Source organism: Corvus hawaiiensis, chromosome 13, assembly GCF_020740725.1.
Source record: "Corvus hawaiiensis isolate bCorHaw1 chromosome 13, bCorHaw1.pri.cur, whole genome shotgun sequence".
Classification (NCBI taxonomy): domain Eukaryota; kingdom Metazoa; phylum Chordata; class Aves; order Passeriformes; family Corvidae; genus Corvus; species Corvus hawaiiensis.
In genome coordinates this window covers 18,981,309-19,005,990 of record NC_063225.1, presented here as the reverse complement: position 1 = coordinate 19,005,990, position 24,682 = coordinate 18,981,309, and the positions used below count along the sequence as shown (strand labels likewise).

Below are 24,682 nucleotides of genomic sequence, written 5' to 3'. Positions count from 1 at the left end.
ATCTTGGGTTTAGGTAAATCAGTTAAGAATCTTCTATAACAAAATTTTAGTATTGTTTGTAATATTATGGACACAAAATTAAAAACATTATTTTAAGGAAGTAGGGAATTTAGAAAAGAGAAACTATTTCCCCAAGGACCATTTTTTTCCCTCCAATTTCAGAACAGATATTACTAAAAGTAATCAACCAACTCTTCTCTCTAGAAATCACAAAACTAAGGTTTTTTCAAAAAGAAAAGAGCTCTGTAAAATATTTAGGGTTCCCTCTCTTGGTTTCTGAGGCCCTGAAGCTTTAGCTCATTGGAACAAAATTGATTCAGTGGGGAAGCATTCTTGCTGTGCTTTAACATAGTTGGTTACAGAAATGTACTCCTGCTCTCTGCAAACAAAATTACAATGCACTTTGCAGACCTCTTTACTCTTGCTTCAGTTGGCAGACTAGAGTGCCAAAACTGAAGACCTATCTCTGCTTCTCCTGTCTGCCTGCTACGCTGGGGGAAGCCCACTGTGGTTGTGAGCCAAGGCAGAGGTTGAAGGTTGTACTTTGGCCTGTCTTATTATCTGTAGAAAGATAGACTTGAATAATTTAGCATCCATGACATGAGCTCCAGTCTAATGCCTGTGCTGAAAGTGAGGGTTGAAGTAGGTTAGTGTTGGACATCCCCAAATCTGAGGATCTTGTCATAGCTGTAACCTTGGCCAACAGCTTGCTTTAATACAGGATTTCATCTAGATTCTAAATTAGACATTTTTCAGAAGGGAAAGAAAAAGTTATTCAAAAAGCATTTGATATAACATCCAGACTGGTGTCTGGAGCACAGCTAATCCAGAGAACATCCTTCTACATCAGCTAAGCATGCTTTGCGAGCCCACCTCAAATACTCCTAACAAGAAAATGAAACAGGCATAATTATATGATATATAATAGTACCCCTTTCTTTATTCACCCCGCCCCTTCACACACAGTACCATTTAAAGTGTATTCCATACTATCTATTCAAAATAGACAGTAACATATAAGAACTGTGATACAATTTTCTTTATTAAAAATAATTTACAGCATTGGTAACATTTTATGCACAATTTTCATCAATTGAACTTAAGATATATCTATACAATACTTACTGAACTTAAAACTTACACTATTCTGTTGGCTTTAAACATCAGACAATGATTTGCAGTTGCTTAAATATGATTAATATACATAGCTTCTTGTCCTTATACTTAGGTGTAAAATGTATAAACATCAACACTATCCCAAAGCTTTGTAGTTTGGGATGGGGAGGAAGAGGGAAGCAAGAAGAGAAAACATTTACAAAAATTTCAACATGATTCTCCCCCCAAATCCAAATCAAGAGAGGTCTAGGTTAAATACATTTAACACACTGAGTCACTTCTCAAACAAGGACATGTCCTCCTATGTTTTAGGATACTGAAGAGAGGTCTAACTGAACGGCGTTCGGTGTGTGAGCACAGCAATCCTGACTGTCCCCTGCCCTGCCCCTGCCAGAGGGCTCCTGTCACTCCTGCCCACCTAAGGCTCTCAGAGTCCTAGCAGTGTGTCCAAAGTTAAATGTCTTCCCTTTGCTGCTGGGCTCTTGAGGTGCACTTTGTACAGGGGAGAGGGAACAGGGCTGTTCCCATGGATCACAAGCCAGTGCAGTTCCCCACCACTGAGCAGATGGTATGTGGGCAGTGCTATCCCACACAGCACCCCCACACCACAAGGTAGGGTAGGAGTCAGCCTACGCACCTCGGAGATGCCACTGACTTGGGCTTGTTTAGAGCTGGACCTGCTGCAGCAACAATAGGAACCTCCAGCTGAGCAGCCCCCGTGCCCAAGCACTGCTCAGAACTGCTCTCTCATGGACATAAGACTCCATAGAGCAGCAGAATTAAAGTAGCTGCTAAGGTAATGAAGCCCCCTGTGTCTCTAAAAAGAGCTGACTTGCTTTACTGGTGACAACTTGCAGGTAAGTCGCATGCCTTGAAATTGCACTTCACCTCATCAGTCTGCCTTGACATGGCTTGGACCCGTCTCCTGAAACATGGAGAGAGGGCAGGGGGCTGTGTTCCCTTCAAGCATTAGTAGTTACACAGTTATAAATAGCCATGGAGTTGCAGTTTTATTATCTGCACGAGGCATCATTATGTACTAGCGCTAAATTCCCTTTTTTTCCCCAAACACTTGTTTTCTTGAACTAAATCAAGAATATACCTTCAAGCTGGGATAAAATAGCAATCAGACACTGTTGTACAAGAAGTAAGATCTGCTCAGTCAGTCTGGATAGAATTAATGGAAGTGTACCACCGAACAGGAACTCATTCAGCATTCAGTTGAATATAATATTCAAAACCGCATTGACTTATCCCCCTTAGAAGTGGCAGGAGTCACCGGAATGGTTTTCATCTCACCTAAAATAAAACCACATCAAACTAGTGAAATATAAAAATGGATTATACAGAAGTTAAAACTTTAGTGAACTTTGTCTAACGAAACAGAAAAATATGTATCAAACTTATGTCAATCAAATTAGTTTGGCCTTTGAACTGTCAAAAATACATTGTATTGATATAATTATGCAAGAGGTTTTGGGGCTTTTTTTTAAGGAATGTCAAACATACTATTTAAAGATTTGAACAGCGCATCTGTTAGTTTACAAGTCAGCTATCTTAGTGTCTGGTTATAAATGAAAAGCACATGTAAATAAAGCTAATATAGTCCTCTTGAATGTTTTGATATTTAAGACAACATTTATCAAGAACAAAAAATCTTAAAGCAAAATCTTGACAATTTATAGGCAAGTATTGCAGTTTTGTTCTCCAGCAGAAATTAATCTCTACACAAACTGTAAGTGGAGTTATGAAGCTTTTCAAGACACAGGAGCACAGGAAGAGCCTGCTGGAGCTGCAGACTCACTGGCACAGCTCAGACACCACCAGAGCTCAGTGCAGTGGGAACACAAGCCATTCTGCAGGAACTCTGCATCTCCTGCCAATACGAACTATGGAACAGGGGCTTTACCCTCAGTGTGCTGACAATTCCATCCACAGCTACTGCAGTGCCATAAGAGAAAGGTTTGTTCAGTACTCTGGGCTATTCCTCAGAATGGGACACTTTGTAAGAGCTGGGAACTGCCAGCACATGAGGAAGCATTAAAAGGCAGTATGGCGACCTGGCTGGCTCTTGAACATCTGACAAGTGTAACATTAGACATAGGTTGTATTTAAAGCAGAGGAATTTAAACAACCCTAGTAAATGTTTTAAAAGGTTTTTAAAGGTTAAAACATTATGGGGAGGTACTTTGTCTAACGATATTGCAGAGAGCACAATAAAAATAGATGTCATAAATGAGAAAGTGCACCCTTTGAAGCAGATGTGACAAACTTCAGTTGAAGGGCATGAAGAAACATGGCTTAACCTGCATGAATGAAACAACTGTGAGATTTTTTTTTAATGCAGAAATGTTTCCCATATTTCTAGGCACACAGTGTTTCATATATTTCATAGCTTGAGGAGTTTAAATCTGGATCCAGATGAAATATAATCCCGTAACAAAGGTAAGGAAGTCATCATCTGTGATACAGGATACCATGGGCCTCATGGGGACTGCTTTTGTTCAGCCCATAACCTAAAGAATTTGAAAACTCAGTATCTTTTCTAAGTTCTGGATGAGGAAAAAAAAATTAATGTTTGGCCTTTAAGATTCTATGCCATCTGCTACTCTTAAACCAACAAACAGCAGTACGCAGATTTACAGGTGCAAAAACTGAGTGGAAACAACTGCAGAAAATCTTCTTACATAATAATCTTCAGCACAATCAGTTTCAATTTCGCATAGTTTATTTACAAAATGGTCTGATAAAACATCCCCTCCATACTTACAGCTCTCTTGTCACAATACACATGTTGATTTTAGCAATGTTTAATAGCACCATTAGAATATTATTTAAAATCAGAAAGGATCTCGTTGCAGTTACAATGATTCACAATCTTTTACATCCATGGACGAAGTAACTTTGAGCACACTAGGACTGTTTGCAGTTCCACGGTACAGATTCCTGGGTTCACACAAGGCATTTGCTGAGTTACCAGTTATGCAGGGTACCCAGAGAGTCAGTAGCTACTGTAAGAATCTTCGAGCCACAAAGTTTAGACTTCCACCATTCTTGTATAAAGTTATCTCCATATTGTTTTCAAACAAGGCAATCACGCTGAATACTTTTCCAGTGCTTGTCTTCAAAAGAAAAGCAAAAAAGAGAAACCAATTAAGCTTTGCTTTCACTTCCCCTTGCTTATTCTCAGTCAACATTCTAACCCCAAGTTTTGTTGAACACAAGCAAATTCAACCCTCTGACATGCCTCTACAGCCCCAAGCCTGCTGGGGCTGGATGGAAGGAAGGCTTGTTTTAGGGCACAGTTTAGATGCAGCTGTGAGCAGGCCAGGGGCCTGTTGGTAACCAAAAACCACCATGTCCCTAAGATGGCACCAATTGTGTTACGGGCTTGTTTACAGAAAATGGAGAGCTGAAGCCTCTCTCAAATCATCACACCTATGAGAGACAAACTCAATTCCACCCTAATACTGAGCCCATGAGGGGCAAAATACCACTCTGATGAAAAATATTAGGCTGCATACAAAGTTGTGTACGAAGAACATGTGTACATGTACTTTGGGAAACTCCAACTGCCATGACAAACTTCAGGTAGGACTATAAGCTTACCTTCCAAGAGAATTAAATTTTGTTTTTTCCTGCTTTGCTTCCTATCATCAGAATTAACTTCTCTTTCTCTGTTTTCAATCATCAGAACATTCAATAGAGAAATTAAAAATATTGCAAAGATACCTTAATATCCAAAGTCATTCTGGGCAACAGCTCTGGAGGGAACAATATAGAAAATTGCTCTCTTCCAGTGAGTCCCAAAGTACTTGGATTTTCCCCAGGGTGAAACTGAAGTGGAGCGATGCCAATTCCAATCAGCTGACTCCTATGAACCTTCTCATAGCTCTCAGCTAGGACAGCTTTAACACCCTGTGAAAATGCAAGCAGAGTGAAACACAGAAGTAACCTTTGAACAGAGATTATGTCCAACATCTCGCAATTCAAACTCAAGAGTAAAGAGAGTGCTTTGCAGAGTCCTTTAAGTACCCTGGTAACATCTTTTTAGCTTTCCAGGTAGATGGAAGCAAACAAGCCAGAGCAGGCCCACGCAGTGTGAAACAGTTTGTTACAGAGAGTGGCCATGCTGGAGTTAACAGGACATGAATCAATGGCTGACTCGGAATACATTCTCAATATAAGTGGAAATTAGTCTCCAACAGTGAGATACTGATCACCCCATGGAGACCAAACAGAGGCCAGCATAGACAAATGCCTGATTTGTCTCAGTCTGGTATTCAAGACAGTAAATTACATAATGAGGAAATTCAGATTTATCCTGACTAGTGATTCTCCCCCATGAAGATTCTAACAAAGAAATTATATAATGTGTTTTTAGGTATTTCTAGAAGAAACAAAATCACCCCCAAACCCAAACAAACCAGCAGTACCAGTAAAAAAGGCCCTTTTGCAGCCCAGTCTCTTGAGCTACCCAGTCCATACTTCTTTCCTGCTAGAATAATTACAGGAATGCCTTCCTTCTGGTACAGCTCTGCTGCTTCAAACACATCTAGCTGTGGAATGACAAAGTGACACATTTTGAGTGAGTTCTAAACCTGCAATCCCCATTCCAGAGCAGCTGTACAAACAAATATATTCCTACCGTTTGTCCTGATGGAAAATGAATTGTTTTAGGAGCTGGTTTTCCTATGAACTTATTCAGAAGCTTGATATTTGCAAAGGTACCTCTTGTCATCACAGCATCATTACCTCTTCGAGCCCCATAAGAGTTGAATTCACGAGGTGTGAGTCTGGAATAAAAAGCAAATTGAAAGAAATCAGTTAAAGATTATCTGATTTAAAAGGATATCATGATTTTTTTACAATTATTGCAGCATATCTAAGTCTTCAGTGGAAGATGTAAACAACTAGACCTCCAACAAATGTAATTATTATAAATCATGAACAACATGGGTAAATCACTGCTAGGTTATTCATGAGGAAAACTGCAATTTTAAATTAATTTTCTACAACTTCGTTATGAAGTGCTACAAGCAGTGTGGTACTTACAGAAGACTTATGGGGAGATTGCTCTAGGAAACAACCCACCTTACTAATCCTCTTGCCATTACCAGCATATTTATTAACATTGATTAATTATTTTGCTTTTCCACATATAGTCTCCCCTTTCTGCAGACAGGCATTTCTAGAGGAAGGTGACAGTGCGAATCAATTATCCAGCACGTGCAGCAGTCCTGTGCTGCAGCAAGTGCTCACCCTTTGCTGGTCAGGTACTTGGCAGCAGCACTGCTCCTTGCGATGCTCCCAGCAGGGGAAATGTGATCTGTGGTGACAGAGTCCCCCAGGTACAGCAACACATGGGCGTTTTCAATTGCCTGCGGTGAAACTGGTTCTTTGGCCTAACAGGGAAGGGTGGGGGGAAAGAACAACAGAAGGGAAGAAAAGGAACATTAAACATTTTCTTCCAAGAAACAGACATATAAACTGTATCTGCAGTATAGGAAGGCCCCTTGATGTACAGGCTCCACTCACTCCAGAGACATAAACAGTATTTAAAAGACTGAGAAATATTAGTGATAATTAAATTTGTTAGTTCAACATTGAAGCTTTACTGGAATAGCTATTCCTTTACTTAAAAGTAATCCATATAATCTGGTGGATAGATCCACTGTACTTACAAGTTTATCAAAAAAGGAAGGACATCTAATATAAGTAGATTTTAAATCCCAGGGAAATAAAGTTGACTCTGGTGCTTCCAGTAAATTCCATCGTTTGTTTCCTTTCTACAAGAAAGAAAATTAATTGAAAAGAACAGAAGTTAGTTTATTGTATTTTTATACTCAAAAACTAAAGTTGTACTGGTGATTTTACTAATTACTATTATTTAGTAATAATTTTCTATTACATATTCCAAGTTACCTCACTGGGTATTACTTGGGAATTGCTTTTAAATACAAGTACCCCTCAGTTAAGCCCTCCATTACCATAACAGAAATAAATGGCAAAACAATCACATTCAACTGCAAGATATTATAAAGCTACAATGAAACGCAACCTTTAAATTAGGCAGAACAGACCATTCCTACCTCCATCTTTTCTTTCAATTCCTTAAACATGGATGATATCACACACTCTTCTTCCACTGTATGAAGTTCTTGTCGGGTGGGCCAAATATCTCGTAAGTAAATACTTTTGCCGTTAAAACCAGTGCCTAAGATTTTAAACACAACAGTAGTTTTGAAGAATAAAATACTAGACTTGAGATTTGTATTAGAACATAGATGTGTATATATTCAGGCCTGCAAAGATGGTACCAGATAGGCAAAGAATTTGATCAGTTAAGTGAATGCTTTGCTTTAGCCATGAGCAAAGCAAATATGGCTGTGCTTCCTCTTTGAATATATTGGCTCTGGGTGTTGAAATCATGTGCAGGAATCTCTGCCCATGTGCACCAGCTGCAGAAACAGAAGCTGTAGGAAAACACTCACCCAGAGGCTCTGTGTCAAAGTCTATTCTGACGGTGCCCGCAATGGCGTAGGCCACGACCAGCGGAGGGGATGCCAGGTAGTTGGCACGGACACAGTCACACAGGCGGCCCTCAAAGTTCTTTGTGCCAGACAGTACCCCACAGGCAATGATATCACCCTGAAAGGCAGACCCAGACATAGTGTTGCAGCAGTTTGGGGTACTTAAACAGCTTATGCTATTTTTGTTGACTAAGTCAGATGTGCTTTTAGCATTCCCCTTCAAAAATTTACTCTAACACTACAACTGAAAGGCATTTTGCTCTCTCCCACTGCCCTTCTCATTTTCCCTTTTGACCCTCTGATATGCTCTCCTGTCAATTCAGTCAACTCCTCTCCTGCCTTTTATTTCTCTTCTGCTTCAGAAGAGAAAAAAGTTGTAGCTTTTAGACACTGCTGGTTAAAATGACTTGAGCCCATAGCTCTTTAAAACCCTCCTCTTCACTTATGATACAAAATCTACACATTACATCCTCTGCAAGATTAGATCATATGTATTTATCTTGTCATTTATAACTGTATTCTAAAAATACTACTTATTACATTTATTTTACATAGCAATGAATTGGCATGGTCTCCCTCTAACAAGCAAATATGCCAACAACATCATGCGAAGTCCAAACCAAAAAGGAAGTGTATTTTGCATGAATTACTGTATTTCTTGATTGCTTAACTGGGTGAGAAATACATTTCTGTGTTCAACAAGCCAGACAGAGCTTTACCTGTTTTATTGCATTCCTGATGGCTTCTGGCAAAGGGGCCGTGTTCCCAACACAGGTGGAACACCCATAACCAACAATCTCAAACCTACGTGGGAAAAACCAATCAAGTCACACATTACATGGTCACGAGCAATTTGTTAACAACTGCATTTTCTTTTATTAACAATCCCCAATAATTTTTTGTCCTTCGACAGTTCTTTTTAGAGAATGCACAGCAGACACTACATGTCACTGATGCAAACCACAGCTGAGTACCGTTACAGAATATTGAACATAATCCCACTGTTACTGCTACAGAGCAACCAGAAACCAACTAAACAACCCTTGACAGCAGCAATGATAAGAAAAGACTAATACAGACTGTCCTGATAAATTTGCATCCAGCTTCCACTTTTAAAATACATTATCAAGTACATCCTGTCCTGCAAGTCACTTAAAATGAAGTAATTTGTGACTGGAAAAACAGAGCTCTGATATATTAGAGCTACACATCATAAATTTTAAAGAGGGAATACAATGAAGCAAAATAATTTTAAGTCAGTAAGTAAGATGGCAATCTACTAAGTTAGGAATTAGCTAACCCAAAATGAACAGCAATCCTATTTATCAGCCTGTACAACCCCGCTATGTACTACTTGCCCAAACTCGCCAACAGAAACAGGCCTTACCCAAGCTTGCTGAGGTATGGCAATACTCCACTGGAACTGAGGTAATGTGTAACCATTCCACTCCCTGGTGATAAACTTGTTCTGATGTAGGGCTTCACCACTAGGCCAGCCTCAACAGCTTTTTTGGCCAGGAGTCCTACCAAACAAAAAGGAAAAAACGACACAGATTATGATTTGTATATCCCTTAATAGGACATCTGTATGCTTCTGCCTTAGTTAAAGCAAGCATAAAAAATTCCAGAGGATTAAACAACTTTCAGTTTATTAAACTATTACAGCTATTACTGGCCTGAATAAAGTTTCTTAACTCATAACAATACCATGCATGGTTTTATTCCCATTCCTGGAAGGTAGACACCCATTTTACTTTCTCTAAGACAAATCTCTGCCATGTTCTAGCTGACAGTGCCAATCCGTTCAGTCTCTAGAGACAGGCCACACAACCCTAAGGGGAAGCTCACCCTGGCCACAGAGGATCTTAAAAAGAGAGCAAGGTCTGACAGATGAGCTGTTCCAACAAAATCATCTGCAGCTTGCGAAGGTGTGGCAGATACTCCTGAAATAGTGACAGAACAACTGCTCAGCAATACAGAGTTTCTGTCCTGGCTGTGGCAGCACAGCTCATCATCCAGAACAGGCTGGAAGCTAAAGCTCACCTCCTGCATCAGCAGTGCCACTGTGTGCATCCACCTGACAGGAGCCCTAGAACTGCTTACCTGCTGTAATACTACCAAGTGTAAATATTTTATAATTACTCTCCTTAATACTTGCTTTTATGGGACAAACTAAGATTGTATTATGGAAAAGCAACTTTCCCTATATAACCTCCAGAGCCTACAAGCTAAGGCTACAAGTCTGCAGTTTCAAACCTGTAAAGTTGCAGTTTCAAACCTGTAAAGAGAACCTACAAAATTGAAGGTGAGGGCTGTGCAAACATGAGTGCACCATTAAGACCCTGAGCTGTCTGGTCCCAACATACCTGCAGCAAGCATGACAGATGGATTGCAATTGTTTGTACAGCTGATGACCGCAGCAATGACAACACAGCCGTGGGACAGCTTGTATTCATTTCCTTCATACTGAACAGGCACAATGTCATTCTGCTTCTCAGCTGCAATCTGAAACCCTTTAACACCAGACTGGATGACAAAAATACATGTTACCAGTTGTTACAGAACAGAAAGGATGACATTACATCAAGACCAAGTGAACACTGGTTTTGAAATAACACTCAGCTATGCCACTAGGAACCGTTATAGATCTAAAAGCAGCCCTCAGTTCAGGTCCCTCTGTCTGTACACTGGTCTCGGCCTTCTTCCTTCACAACTGCTTTAACTTTGCAACAGTTGTGAACAAATGCCAGTCTATGTGTGGCTGTTCCACAATTCACTTCCTTCTGTATACGGAAGAACATCCCTTTAAGAGTACATGTCTAATCTACACAATACTGGTTCCTGAATTAGAAGCATGTCCAAGATTTTAATTGCAAGAGGGTGGTAACTAAACCAGAGTAGGTCAATTAGCATTTTACACCCTCACCTGAGTGCTCTTCAGCACTCAAACATCCTCCAGAGGTCCCTACCTAAAGTTCTTTCTCCCTAGCAATCTAAATTAGGACTAATTAATAAATCCCTAAATTAAGGATTTTTGGAAGGTCATGCTCCTGCCAAACACACCAATGATTTACCCTTGGGATGCCTGTCAAGCGAGAACAGAACACCCTGGATAAGCAGTTGTGTAGCAATAAGGAGGGCTCAGCAGGTACAGAAGGAATAGGTAATATAACATTTATTCATGTGAATTACAGGAAATACCTTTTGAAGAGAGCATCAGCAATACAAACCTTTTCACTTAAGCAGGCTTGGAAGTCATTTTTCATGTTATTAACAGCCACTCTATCTTGGGATCTCTTGGGGCCACTGACATATGGAATTATAGAACTTAGACTAACTTGCACTACCTAAGAAAGCAAGAAACAGAAAGTGCAGGCATTACCAACCCCGGACCAGTGGTACATGGAATATACTCCTGAGACACCCAGGAACTCTTGTTTCAAATTTGAATGTTCTCAGACATTTAGAACTCTGGGATTCCATTTTCAACACCACTGACTGTAAGAGGCTATTCCTCTTATTCCAAGCATTTTTTAACATTACCCATAACTTTTCTACCATTCACAATCCTTGGGATGACTGGAATTCAGTATAATGTTACCATACTCCCTTCTTTTCCCCATCCCCTCCATGTTTTACAGAAAAGCTCTGCTTCTCGAAACTGTGAGTTAATAAATACAACTTTGCTGAAAGCAATGAAAATTACAGTGGGAGACGAGACTGTGAAATCATCAGTAGTTATTTATGAGAATCAAACAAACAACTTTCAAGCATACCTGGGAATACTCGGGCTCTCCAGAAGAACTCGCATCATTTCTAAATAACTTCACAGCTTTAAGATACGCTTCCATGACTTCAAGCTTGGCCTTATCAAAACCTAAGGAAGGTTATTTCAAACATGAGAAAAGTCACATTAAAATACATAAATAAAACAAATCACACAACTTTCAGACACTCAGATTGTTTTAAATGTAACATTCAAAGTACTTTTTTTTTCTCCAAGTATACCACTTCCATATCCCAAATTCTATTCAGGAATGATACACAAATGAAAACATTTATAAATTATTACATTTTTTTCTAAATTAGCTTAACTTGTCTTTCTATGTCAAGAAACAAAATAAGCTATTCCAGCTCTAGCAGTGGTAACTCTAACTAAATTGACAGTTGTGTCCCTGAAGTCCATAAGGCTTTTCTGTGTTAGGACTTCCTTGTTTAATACAGACCCTGTGCTTAGCTGACAATAGGCAGTACTGCTGGCTACTCTTCCAAACCCATTCATTTACTCTGCACCGATCAGACAAACATGTTTGCTATTGAAAGCATTTAACTCTCATTTGAAAGTGACAGATTTCAGTCTCAAAGTCTCACTCATGAATGAGATTTTTTTGGCATCTGTCACCCTGTGGTTCTCTGTTTGCAGTAGCTTGATAAGGAATTGATATCCTCCTTGCTTAGCTTGAGATGCCAGTGAAATCACACACTTCAAAGGGAAACAAACCACTGGGAAAAATCAGAGACATGTTCAGATTTATTCTGCACTTTCACTTATTTCTAGTAATCATTTTAAATTTCGATTTTGTAGGGAATCTCCAGGTGGTTATGGGATTCATTTCAAATCAAGAAGACTTACATTCCATACATATTTCAAAATGTAAGTGAGAATTTCTTTAATACTTTTCTTTTATAGGCTTACATATGCTTCCAAAAACTAGGATTCTGGATGTTGAAAAGTAGTATCGTGTTCGTAAATCGGGCATTAGACAAATGGACCAGACTGGACACAAACCTCAAGCAAAAGCCTAATTACATGTTAAATCCATATCAGAACTCCGCAGAAAAGCGCCACGTAGGAATTGAGGAGTTTTAAGCAAAAACTCTATAGTTCTTATACTGGGTTTTTCTGCAGAGCAAAAAACATGTTTTACCACAACTGAAAAACACAATTACAATAAATCATTGCTTTAGTTTAATCTTTACCTGCATGCTTTAAGTGCTTCAATGTCACATTATCAACAGGGAAAAAACTCAGAATAGCACCATATTCAGGACACATATTTGCTATTGTGGTTCGGTCTGCTACGGACAGTTGGGAAACACCACTCCCAAAAAACTCAACAAATTTTCCAGCGACATCAGCTTGTCTAAGATGCTGTTGGAAAAAACACACAATACCTGTTATGTGAAGAGGTACAGTGCAAGTTGTGTTTGTCACAATTCACAAGTCATGAACATTTAAAACAAGAAGTTGAAACCCTAAGGCCTATGTTTGCAAAAAAAAAAAAATTATAAAATTATTATGAATTATTTTTAGTTAAAGAGAGTCTGTAAGTAAACCACTATAGAGGAGAAAGAAAAAAAACCCCATTACTTCAAAGGGCTTGCAAATATAAATGGTTAGAGATTATTTGTACCTTTCTGCACTGCCATGATTAAAGGTATACTAAAAACACTTCCTGCATTTAGTTCATTTCTCAAACACCACTGGCAGTACTTGCAACAAACTCTCTTTTGTTTGAAAAGGCATTGAACTCTTACCTTTGTAATGCTTAGAACAATATCTATGGATGTGGCAAACGGGCTGACTGTGCCTGTCAGCTCACAGCCCACAACCTCAGGCAGAGTGAGAGTGACTGGCATTCCCAGCATCACCGCTTCCGTCTCAATGCCCCCGACGCCTGCAAGGAGAGTGGGACATGGCTTTTCAGCACCTTAACTAACCTACACTCATTACATTAAGGTACTAAAACATAATAAAACCCTTTATATTGAGCCTAAAGACCTATGACAATAAACATACTTCTGCTTTTTCTCTCACAAGTGAAGTGCATCACTCCATTCCCCAAAAGGACACAGCAAGAAATGTAGAAGTTCTGTTAAATATTTGCACATTAAAAATAAAAATCAAGCAAGACTTATTACTCAAGTTAGACATAACAGTCAACCAGAAAATATTTTATATCTGAAACTAATTTTCTGAGAGAAAAGAAACCTTCACGCAAATTTCTGCTGTACAAACGGCACTTATTTGAGTATCAGCTAGTTTTTGGCTGTTTTCTCTTTAAATTACAAAGAGTGGTTTCTCAATGGAAAGAAATCTTCATCAAGATTACTTGTAGACAAAAAACATTCAGAACAATAATTCAAGACAGTCTCTTATGCCTGAGATACAAACATCCAGTGGGAAGAAATATTTTTTAGTCAACTTTAGTTGCCTTTCCAAGAGCAATGAAGTTCTGGTGAGCATACTTACCCCAGCCCAAGATACCCAAGCCATTTACCATGGTTGTGTGCGAGTCTGTGCCAACCACGCTATCGGGATGCAGGAAATCTTTAATGTCAAAAACCACTCGGGACAAATATTCCAAGTTCACTTGGTGTGCCGTTCCAGTCTCGGGTGGAATTATGGATATATTCTCGAAAACTTTTGAACTCCACTGTAATTTTCCCAAAATGAAAATAAGAGTTGTATTTTTTTCAAAGGTATATTCAATTCTTAGAACATTACTAAAAAGACAAAACAAGACACAATAAGAGTTTTTGCTATTCACCCCAAGTGGCTTTTGCCCCTTTGTCAAACAGAGGTGTGTGATCTCCGTGGATACACTCTTAATCATCAACAAAAGCTTTCACTCAATTCCTCTGAAGGCTGAATCAGTAATTCATGCCTACCTTTCAAAAGCAGGGCTGCAGAAATCTCTTACCTTCCAGTTCACACAACTGATTACAAGCTCACCTAAGACTGGTATTCAGACAACAGAACCTAAGCACTTGTATTTATAGCAGAATTTATATTTACAGTAAAACTGAGTTTGACACTCCAGGGTGAGACTGCTTGCAAACTCAGGACGGGACATTTAATAGAGCAGACATGGAAACTTGTAACAAGATCCAGCCTGGCCATTTTCCTTCCTTAATAACGGAAAAGCTAATTTACAACTTTCAGAAAGAAACGTCTAGTCTACATCCATGAAAAGAGCTTTAGACCATTGCAGTGAATTCCTAAACCATGTCAAATTAGTGCATGAGGATCAAATAGCAATGTTGCAGAGCCCTGCCCAGGAGCAGAGAAACTGATGTTCACCACAGGACTTCTGCTGCCCAGTTTGAGAGCAGCCATGTCTGAACACTGGTCTCCACTCAACACTTCCAACTTCAGCATTTTTTGTAACAGAGGTATGGATAAATGACCCTTTCAGCCAGAAACTCACTGTGACCTAAAGCACTGAGTTCATGAAAGGCATTAAAAAGACTAATACTTCATAAATCCCCACTGACAAGAATCAAATCAGAGCAAACTTTTTCAAGTTAGAAAGCAAATTTTCTGTTCTTGTAATTAATTCAGATTTGAGAACCTGGCATTTCCAAATAATTTCATTTAATTTATAATTACACCTGAATACTGGTAGACAAATGACTCTTTAATAAAACCCAAACCACAAAGCCTGCAGGTACACAGACATACCTTAAAAAATTGAAGCCTCTCTCTATTTCTGCCAAATTCCATCTCTTGATTTTTCAATACTGTCTCAGGCCTAGGAAGAAAACAAGTTTACAAGTACTGTCATAATTTATTTCAAATTACAGAATAACAAGTTGTAGTTTTAGTTTGTTTGATGAAAGACTTATTTAAGCCTGCAGGACTCTTTGAAGTGGTTTATTAGAACAAAGATAACTGCTTCCCTGCAGCAAGCTTTCTGTAAACAGTGAAAAATAGCTGATTTCATATGTGCTGTGTCCGAGAACCTGTTTATTCTAGGTATGGTTTGCCTGAAGTGTGCGATCTTGAAAATACTAAGAGATCTATTCCAAGCATGTGCTACAATACACAGAAGCTTTTTTACCCCCCTATCAGTTGTCTCACAAGCTGCACATCTCAAAACTCCATACATTAAAGAACCACAATGTTCACTAGTTCAACTGTAACTATCCTCCATTTTTCCCTCCAAGCCACAAGATTTTGTCACAAGTACTCATCAGTATAGTCCCATAAAATGAACTATTTTTTCTTAGTAGGTGTAATTTATTAAGACGCTGATACTTGTTGTAACAGAGTAATCCATAATTTAAGAAGAATAATCTCTGCTTTGGGCAGCTGAACAAGGAAGGGGACACACTTGCTTTGTACAAGGAAGGAAGTCCTCAATTTTTAGAAGTGTATTTTACAGTCATGACCCTTTCCTTTCTTCTCTGCAGCAGCAGCAGGTCAGCAGCTCTCCTGCTTCACCAAGTCCCGAGGGACAGTCAGTGTTCACACTGCAGCTTCATAAATACCACTGTTGGTGTGCTGCCAGAACACCAATATTGCTGAAAACATCACTCCTTCTGCATTCCTACACCTGTACTGAGCAGGAATATTTCCACATCTATTACCGTTACCACAGCATTCAGCACAATATCACTGTGGGATACAGATTTGATCAGCTTTCTAATTGTACACCTGTCCAGCACAGGCAGATAGGGATCTGAACAGTCCATCAGGCAAAGAGGCAGCAGCTGAAGGAGGAGGATTACACATAATTGGCATAGATGGAACGGTGCACAAAGACCTGTTAATAACACAGAAGTCTGGGAGAGGCACAGACATGAGCCTCCCCATGGCTACTACACAGGCAGGATATTTACTGAATTTCAACTCAGTGACAGATGGACTGTGAGATCCTGTACAGGCTGGGGGATGATGTATAGGCTAGTTCTTAGTTCTTTAAGAGCCAGAGGCTTCTGAAAAGTTATTACACAAAAGCTGTGAATTACTTTTAGAAATAAATTAATGCTTCATTGAGTTACTCACTCAGGCTTGCTCTGCAGCAGAGAATGACTCCAATTTGTTGTTGTGAAGAAATGAGAGAAGTACTAATATTTAATTTAAAAGTCACAGCCATGAGCCAATAGGTGGCCATCTGCAGGGTGTTCAGTAAGGCTCTTCTTGTAAAAAGAAAAATTTATTGTAGACCAATTCCTATCTGCTACATCCGACCTACTTCTAGATACTGATACAACTTTTCTAGGCATGGGTGAAAACTACAAAGGATGTTTAAAAAAAACCCAACCCCGTTTCCCTGAGCTGTCACAGGCAGTGCTCAACACACAAAAGTAAAAAACAATTTAGCACAGGAGCTTTCATACTCAGGCACGGGTTGAAGGTGGAAGGGGCAGAGGATGGGGGTGTTCTCAATCTGCGCAGAGAAGGGTCCCGAGCTGCGGCTGGACTCCCCTGTGCTGCACGAGCCCCTGCAGCCGCTGTGGCCCCGGCACGGGGGCAGCTTCCGAGGCTGCGCCTTCATCGGGGACAGCTTGGCTGGAGGCTTCTGCTCACCCCCACCGGGGTTGGGAGCATTCTGTATTGCACTGCAACATTAAACACAACATTCATTGAGACATTGGGAATCTGGTTACACATACAGACACACACCCCCTTGTTTTTGAACAATTCCTTCAACAGATTATAAAATAGTATCTGAAAAAATAGAGTTATTTTATTACAACCCTGTTGCAAAGTAAACTACCACCGGATAAGCTTAGTTAAGTAATGTGGTGTGGTAAGAAGTGAGCAAAACTGGATTGTCTGAAAGATTAGCACCAAACAACTCCTTCCATTCGTTCACAATAGACCAGAAATCTATAAACAGCATTGCAAAGGCTGAACTCAAGAGTTTTAAACTTGGAAGGTGTGGGTAGAGTCTCATCCAAATGGTAGACTGAACTTGTTTCTTTTTTTAATACAGTGCTGTACATGTTCTGTTAAAACCACTGCTTTCTCAAGGAAAGAAACATAACTTGATCCTTTAATTAGGCTTTTTATACAAATTCTCAAAGGCTCAGAAAAATTGGCTACTCAAGCCAGTCAGAAGTAAGAGAGAAAAGCCAGAGTTTTCTTAAAAGAAAAGTCCATATAGCACACTACCCTCTATTTGTGCAATATTCAGTATCTGCAGGACAGCAAAGAAAGCTTATTGTGAAAAACTAATGACTTTTACCTCTCTCAGTAATAATTAAATCACAAAATTGCACTAAAGCCACTGCTTTCTCCTGCCTCAGTAACACAGCCAGATACTTAGTTATCAAATTGCAGGGTATTGCCTGGCCTCAGAGGATACCTTGTCTAAATCCCACCCCAGCCCACCAGGCTGTGGCCCACAGATGGGAGCTCTCTATAAAAGCAGCACAAATCACCCTGCAGCTAAGGGCTTCTTATCACAGGCCAGCAGCTGCTGAGCCCCCACAGCTTTCCAAAGTGATGCTCCAGAGGCTGGATTTATCATTACAAAGCAGTATGTTGAGACCTCTAGCCAACACTTGGTCTGCCTGATAATTTTAGGCTGGCCTAATTGCAAAGGAATCAGCTGTCCCTCCGGACATAGGCATGGACAGAGCACAGAACTGACAACACAGACGCAGCACAACAAATAATCTGTAGCTTCTTGCTCTTCTAACACTCAGCAAACTGAAATTCTGTGAGCATTTGGAAGGTTGACAGAAATGACTCACACATCTGTGTCCTATGACCACAGGCTTTTTCCCCATGAACTTTTAAGATTTCCAAAGAACCTGCTCAGTTTATGCAATTCTGCATGGATTTTGGAAGGCTCCACAATCAAGAGGCAGGGGAGAAGGTGAAGGGAAACTGCACTATTTAGTATTGACTTCAGCAAACACTAAACAAAAGCTCCAAGTTTTTCCTCTGGGGCAGTATTTATGTTTCTAGCACAGGCAGCCCCAGGCTGTGTTCATCACATAACTGCCTGTCAGACAAGGAAAACCACGCTGGTAGCTTTCCAGTCCCTTTACTTTTCCAGACTTCTCCAAGCACACTTCTCTCTTTGAAAATATCCACAGCCTCATTTATCTGGTGTTAAATCAAAGGCCATAAAAAACCCAAACCAGTCACAAGCAATGGACTGCAATGACAGTCTTTTAATATGCCCAGTAGAATTGCAGGCCCCTTCTCTGGAGCTGTGACGAGGCAGCCTGTATGGAAAAAAACAGCTCTGTTAAACTTGAACAATAAAATCAGAGCAAAGCAAAATAACAAACGCCCTCTGCCTCATTCTCTTGAGACACATTTATTTTCTGGAAACCATGCCAGATCCCGTTATTTCAGCCCAGAATTTGGATTATCAGTCAGCTTCACCCATAAGGCCTCACAAGTATTCTTCCTCTCCTTCAGGAGTTCTTATCTATTTTTATCCAGCCCTTTTTCAGATACCACAAGGTCTTGTTTCAGGGATCCACACATGGCAAACGATTAATGGGATAGTAACAAGACGTGAATGAATCCACATTTCAGTGTCAAGACAAAAATGTTTGGCTTGTTAAAAAAAAAAAAAAAAAGTATGTTGGTATGTTACCATTTGCTGAAATCAATCTGCAGAGAATGGTCAACAGTGAGATCAGTTGGGCAGGCAGGATTGACTTTCACCGGATCTCCTCCAGCATTTCTCACAGCTTCCCTCATGGCAGCAAAATCGACCATTGCTGGTATTCCACTAACAGATGGAAAAACAGAATAGTAAAACAACCTGAGACATTAACTGACTGAAATGCACAAACTTATTTTTAATTTTATTCAAGTCTAGAACTAGCTACCATCCATATTTCAAAAAATATACCTGTTATTCTCTAATTTTTAAAGGACTGGAACCATTCTGAAAGTCACTGGAGTAGGTACACCCTCTCAAGCAACAGCATGTTTGAAGACAATAATGGGCCCATCTCAAAGATGACCACATTTCTCTCATGTCTTGTTTTGCTTCTCAAGTGTGATGGTACTTCAGCACAGAAAGGATCTTTAGATACTCCTTACCTTTACAACAGAACCTTGCTATGCAAGTGAAGCTTGTGCTATACATTTAACACCTCAGCATGTATTATTTGTCTAACAGAGCCATTTCTAAGCTCATAGCATTTCACAAGTATATTCATGTTGCTGTACAAAACAGAGAGGGGCAATGCTTATATAACACAGTACTACATAAATCTTACTGGCTTTGCCTGCTAAGCAGATGTTACCTCATTTTTATTATCATCATAATTCCTTTTTTTAATTACCTGACTGCTTAATAAATATACAGAGTCAGCAAGACAGATTAAATTTAATATTTGCAAATTGCTGAAGGACTGCCCTTTTAGCTATGCCATAGTCAAATCACAAAGGAAGTTAATATCCTAAGAGGCTGCTTTTTCAATATATGTATTATTCATGGTTTCGACTGGATTACTTATTGTGGAGTAAGCAATATTTAATCTTCAATTATCTCAAGGAAGAACTGTCAGTGACAGTGTGAACTGTCAACCATCTGGCTACAGCCAAAACATCACCACTTCCATTTGTGTTCTGGCTCTTATCTATCCTGTGAAGTGTTCCTTGCAGGCCAGCAGTTTCAGCCTTGCCAACCTGTCCCAAAGCCAAAGTACCCTACGGAACAGCTTCTACCCTTGCATCATATAGAATTATCATGAGGAATCTACTGAACAGCAGAGGCAGTGCACAGGTTTCCACCTGGGTATCAAGAGGGAGGTGTGATTTATTCTCAAGCCAAAGAATTGAACACAAACTCAGTGAGTTTGCACAGGTTCTTTTGGGGGTTTTGGCACACACACACTCACGTGAAGTCTTGAAGAACAACTCTGGCAGGACAGAAGGGCACTTCAACATGGTTCTGTTTTGTTTTCCAGTCCAAGATGTTCATAGCATCTGTTTCTTTCACTAAGAAGCCATCGCAGTTACGGACACTGGACTCAAACAGCACTCGGATGGAGTAAGGCAGAGTACCTGGGGTGAGGCAAGGGACAGACCCCATGAGTGCAGCACTTGCAGCTTACACAGTTTTTTTAAAATTACAATCTCCCATTTCTAAGGAATTCCACTTTTCTACGGTTTGGAAGGGTGAGAGCTTCAGGAGCCTGCTTTTCCAGTTGCCTTTGGGTTTGATCTTCCTTACACAATATGGAATGGTGAGTTGCGCAATGTACGAATTGATGGGTTATCCTATGGGATTTTAATGGGAGATACCAATGGCTTGACCACACTGTTCAGACAGTGACATTTAATAAGGTACCTTATGCTGGCAAGGGAGAGATGCAAGGAATATAGACCTGGGATTATTGATCAGAGCAGGTCAAAAGCAACTACTACTGGAATACTCAAAGTCATTTTAACTGTAAATTTCACCATTCCGTTACTCAAGATACCAAGCCAAAAGCAACCAATGCCAGAATATTATTTTCAATTAACAGTGATACAAAGACCAGAAACTATTCTGCCATGTGCCCTTTTAAAATTATCATATTTCATAAAATATAAAGAAGAACATGTCATTAAATACAACTTGAGTTAGTTTGCTACTGATACGAATTAAGGTACTGAAAACCAGCTGTTTTCTGCACAGAAAAAAAAAAGGGAAATGGAAATGAGAATGAATAAAGAGGGAAGAGGAAAAAAACCCCCAACATCATTATTCACTGCAAACAAAACAAAACAAATAACCACTAAAGAAAAAACATCAAGATTTATTGACATTCCTTCCCCAAATCCCACTGTGTTCAGCATCATTCAAGCAGGCAAACAGCTTCATAAGAACAGTGAGAAATACAAAAAAAGTTAGCTGGAGGAAGGTGAAACAATTACGTTCAGGCCTCAATTAAAAAAAAAAAAAGGTTTGGTGGTCTCAACCTAATACAGTGGTTTGTTCACAAACTATTAATATAGAATTTGCTGACTCTGTTCTCACTGTGTCTTTCACAGATAATATCCACTGTTTTCTAGTTAGACAAGTCACTATTTTGAGTTTAAGATTTGAGTAAACTTGAGTATAAAGATGTCATCAAAAAGGACTAACAAACCATGCCACCACTCACTCAATTAAAAAGCCAGGCTCCCAGAGGAGAACTGGTTTGCTTTCTTGTGGGTTATAAACCCCACTGCCCCAGGGGCTGCTCAGCACCAGCTCTGGAGAAACAACTGCTTCCAGCAAGGCACCAGCAAGCTCCTGTCTGCAACACCATGTGCAGTTCGGGGCTTCCCAGGGTACAGGATAGCTTCAGAAATGAGATCACATCCAGCACAGGCCCCTCTAGGAGGCTCTGTACCATGCCTGACACACAGTAGCTGCAGGGAGAGCGGGGCTGGCTCACCCCCAGGGGAGATGGTGACCTGATTGTAGTGCCCAGCACCTCCTGGGGACTGCAGCCAAGGGGAGGCCTGACTTAGCAGAAGTGCCCAGTGAAATCACAGAAGTCCCAGGGTGCAGAGAGGGACACTGGGAATGGGTACAAGGGAAAAGCAGCTCACAGGGGGCACGGTTAAGCACAGGACCATGGGAGGCAGTGGAATATCTGTCCTCCCAGACTGGCACAGCTTAATCACGAAAGGCTCCCCACATCAGCTCCAGCCCCTGCAGGAGCCTGGTCTAGATCTCCACATGTCCTCTCTGCCCTAAATCCTTCTGAGCTCTTCTCATTTTCCCCGTAAGTCTTAAACACTAGAAAATCTGCAACTAAATCAATTAACATTTACATTAGTAATATGATTAATATCAGCTAGCAATTAATGTCAAATTACAGTCAGAAGCCCCAAGGCAGAGGGCAAACAGGTAAAACTCAAAACTATTCCAGCAACAAATGCAGTGAGCAATTCCAGATGCTGGATTTGCTACCAGTGCTGTCCCACACTGTGTCTAGACATTATTTAGTATTTTGCCATCTTGAAGTTAACATGAGGCTTCCAGCTTCTGCACAGAAGTTTCTGTTGGAAGAGAAAGACCCTCTTAGTGCAGTCTGTTTAGACTCCTGAGAATATCTTCAGGAATACCAATTACTGCAACAACCTTTATGGCACATTTTAGCAGAAAGTTGTATATTGTTGTTTTATTTCCACTGCTGTCATAAGGCTTTTCAAAAAACTGCCGTGGAACCGCCTGGTTTTGTTACTACCACAGCACTGCTTCTCCCTGGACCAAGCCACAAACTGAAGCAGTTTCCTCCATGTGTGCTTATCTGAAAGACTGACTTTGTTACTACATGCAGGGGAAATTTGCAAGAGCACACAGCTGTTGCACAAAGTTTCAGCAGACACTGTGCCCTCCTCTCTCTTCTCTTTAAACAACAGGGCATTAATAACTGTGGCCAAACATAGATTTAAAGTGAAATATCCACTGGTATTTTTTTCATTCAAGAAACGTATCACAAATTCCATGAATAAAGAAGAATTCAGACCTTGCAAAACTGAAAAATATCCCAAATGCCTTTACTAAGTACCCCATGTAAGTATTTCAGTTTAACATGAAAACAAAGGGAGAGACTATTGCCAGTATGCTTTGATTACCTGCAAGACTAAAGCCTGTTCCAGCTGGCACAGAGCAAAGCACCCTCCCCTGCATGGACTTCCCTCCCACCACATGTGCAACACTGTGAGTTTTTAAAAGGCACTTGGACACAGAGACCCAATAAAGGTCTTTTTGGCACAGACAGCTATTGCATACTAATGACAAGCTGAGATTAAGCAACAGCATGAGCACCACAAAAACTCACCCTGCAGCAGGAGCCATGTTCCAGCAAACAGTCACCCACTATGTGAGGCTGCTGGGGAGATGAAATCAGGACACCTCGAAGCTGTACAAAACTACACTAAAAGCGGTATTTATTTTTGAAGTATTAAATAGGAGTTCTTTGTCACTTCATTTTTTTTCAAAAGTGTAATTCTTCTGATTTGGAATACTGTTGAAAACTGCAGAAACACCTGTATTTTCTTCCTTACTAAAAAAACGCTACAAGTATTGCCCCTGCCAACTCCATAAAGTACTAAGAAATTGGGAAATGATCAGCTTCCAAACACACCCATTAAGAATTCCCAACTGCATCTCCTGCCACCGCAGGGCAGCCAGTGGTGCAGTCTGCTGCTGGTACCACCCCAATTACACCCAGAGATCATCGTACCATACTTGGCGCCTCCGAGCTTCGACACATTGTAAAACTTTTTCTCGGGGTGGCTTTCCAAAGCTTCAACGGTGGGCTGGTAAGGGCTTCCTGGGAGACGAAACAAACAAAGTTACAGCCACGAACGAACCGGATATTTCAGGACTGACTGAGGACTCCCAAAAAGAGATCGTATTTCTGATTCTGCCCAAAAAACCGTTCCTCTAGACTGTAAGTAAATGCAATATGGAAAGGTTTCTAAATGGATTGAGACACCTCGTGATGTAGATGTGTGACTAAGGTGAGTTTTAAAAGCATCAGTAAGAGTAGGTACATACAGCTCAATGCAGGTCACTAGCACAGCCTGAACACACCTGACCTTTGTTGTCTCAGTTTGCCATCTACACACAAGATAAGACACCTCACCAGAGCAGATAAGAGACATGGGTTTTAATACAGCAAGAAGCGTAGCGCGCTGACTGCCAAGGCAACGTCAAGGGAACAAGGGACAAAAATAAACCTCGTAGCAGCCATTAGGTGCCCGGAATAAATAACCCACGGGAGGGAGCAGACAGAGGGGCGGGGCCGCTCCCCCCCGGCGGGACCCCCGAGGCCCGGGACACGGCCGTTCGGCGGCGCAGAAGGCGACCTGATGGCCAGGGCCACGGTGTCCTGGCGGGCGGGGCGGCCCCGTCCCCGCAGTGACCGACCTGTCCTGGGAGGGTCCATCGCCGGCGACCATGTCAGCGTGAGGGAACGGGCCGGGGGGCGCCGGCGGGCCGGCAGCTCTCGCGAGACTGCGCCCCACGCCCCGCCCCTCCTTAGCGGGAGGTGCCGCTCTCGCGAGACTGCGCACCCTGCCGGGGAGGAAAGGGCACGAGATCGCGCGAGGCTTCGCCGAGAGGGCGGAAGTAGCTGGGAGAGGGCAGCCGCCTGCTCTCGCGATAGCAATAACGAGAGCGTGGGCGGAGCTGCCCGGTCAGGCCCCGCTGGGGGCGGGGCCGCAGGGGGGCGGGGCCGTGCGAGGGGCGGGGCCGCGCCGGGAGCGGGGCCGCGGGCGCGGCGCGGTGGCTCCGCCTGGTGGTGCGGCGCGGTACCGCAGGCGGGCGGGGCGGCGCCGG

General features: G+C 41.1%; 1 protein-coding gene across 1 annotated transcript; it reads right to left on the bottom strand.

Annotated features, from left to right (window-relative positions):
- Positions 1 to 1,024: 1,024 nt before the first annotated feature.
- On the bottom strand, positions 1,025 to 24,378 carry IREB2 (iron responsive element binding protein 2). The gene is made up of 22 exons (XM_048317726.1): positions 24,272 to 24,378; positions 23,583 to 23,672; positions 20,256 to 20,421; positions 18,998 to 19,135; positions 16,776 to 16,997; positions 15,115 to 15,184; positions 13,903 to 14,086; positions 13,188 to 13,327; positions 12,630 to 12,801; positions 11,426 to 11,526; positions 10,880 to 10,996; positions 10,016 to 10,175; positions 9,037 to 9,172; positions 8,369 to 8,453; positions 7,611 to 7,767; positions 7,209 to 7,333; positions 6,801 to 6,905; positions 6,379 to 6,521; positions 5,765 to 5,912; positions 5,553 to 5,675; positions 4,849 to 5,034; positions 1,025 to 4,238 (listed from the first exon to the last, which is right to left on the bottom strand). Exons 1-22 carry the CDS (start codon positions 24,288 to 24,290, stop codon positions 4,125 to 4,127), a joined length of 2,901 nt encoding a protein of 966 aa, XP_048173683.1. The 5' UTR covers positions 24,291 to 24,378; the 3' UTR covers positions 1,025 to 4,124.
- Between the last annotated feature and the right edge of the window lie 304 nt (positions 24,379 to 24,682).